The sequence below is a fragment of the Penaeus monodon genome, chromosome 28, assembly GCF_015228065.2.
Source record: "Penaeus monodon isolate SGIC_2016 chromosome 28, NSTDA_Pmon_1, whole genome shotgun sequence".
NCBI lineage: Eukaryota > Metazoa > Arthropoda > Malacostraca > Decapoda > Penaeidae > Penaeus > Penaeus monodon.
Window position 1 is genome coordinate 25,789,173 of NC_051413.1, and position 941 is coordinate 25,790,113.

General features: G+C 52.1%; 1 protein-coding gene across 1 annotated transcript in view; it reads right to left on the reverse strand.

Moving 5' to 3' along the window:
• Positions 1-941, reverse strand: part of LOC119591433 (apolipophorins-like) — an 8,202-nt gene that overhangs the window by 6,590 nt on the left and 671 nt on the right. The window contains exons 2-3 of the mRNA XM_037940174.1: positions 545-689; positions 77-297 (exon numbers count right to left, since the gene is read on the reverse strand). Of these exons, the coding sequence (XP_037796102.1) occupies positions 77-297; positions 545-647 (324 nt within the window). The 5' untranslated portion in view covers positions 648-689. The remainder of the gene's footprint in view (positions 1-76; positions 298-544; positions 690-941) is intronic.

Consider the following 941-nt stretch of genomic DNA (forward strand, 5'->3'; position numbering starts at 1 on the left):
CATCCCTCTATCTCCCCATCCACCTACACGCACAACCTCCCCGCGGGGCGCCGCAATCAGTCTGCCGAGCACTCACCTGAGCCGCCGCGTAGGTGACGTCAACCATGCCATTCACATGGAGCGTGACATCAGTGCCGGGGGCGCGGATCAGCACCGATTCCAGCCTGACGTCGCCGGACTCGCTCTCGTACACGCCCACCACCTCGAAGTCGCCGTCGATGAAGTCCTTGGTGAGCAGGTAGGAGCAGGGACCCAGGAACTCGTAGTGGTGCAGGTCGAAGGTCGTTACGTGTTGGCCTGGGGGAGGGAAGAGGGAGGGTATTTAGCTGTCCAGTATGTAATGTTTTGGCTAAATAAACAATTAAACCCAAAAATTCGAAAAAATAACTTCTCCATGCTAGTGTAACGTGACTATAACAAGGCCTAGAGAACAGCCCACAACACCAAGAGGCCCAGACAACAGACTACAGCACGGGCCCTTGGACTGAGCCGCGCCCTGGGGGAACAGCGCCCTGGGGGACAGCGCCCTAGGCACGAGGCTTACCCATGACCGTGGCGGTGGCCGTGAAGAGCCGAGGCGCTGTTCTGAGGGGCACGAGGACTCCGGGGGGAGGAAGCGGACGCCAGACGGAATCCAGTTCCAGCATTCCCAGTTCCAAGAGCCTCTCCGCTTTGGCTGCGGGGGATTCCTGCCGGTACCACGAGAGTTACATTAGATTACACTGAACAGCATTAGCTTGCAGTAAATAAAGTCAGGTTTTGTTAAATAAAATTAGTACATTAAATAACATAAGACTTAAGCAACTAAGATTAGACTGCTGGAGTAACGTGGGACTTAGTTAAATGACATTAGAATGCACTAAAGAACACTGTCTTTCCAAAAAGAACATTTGATTGCATTAAGTAATATGAAAATTCGTTAAATTATATTAGGTCTGCAA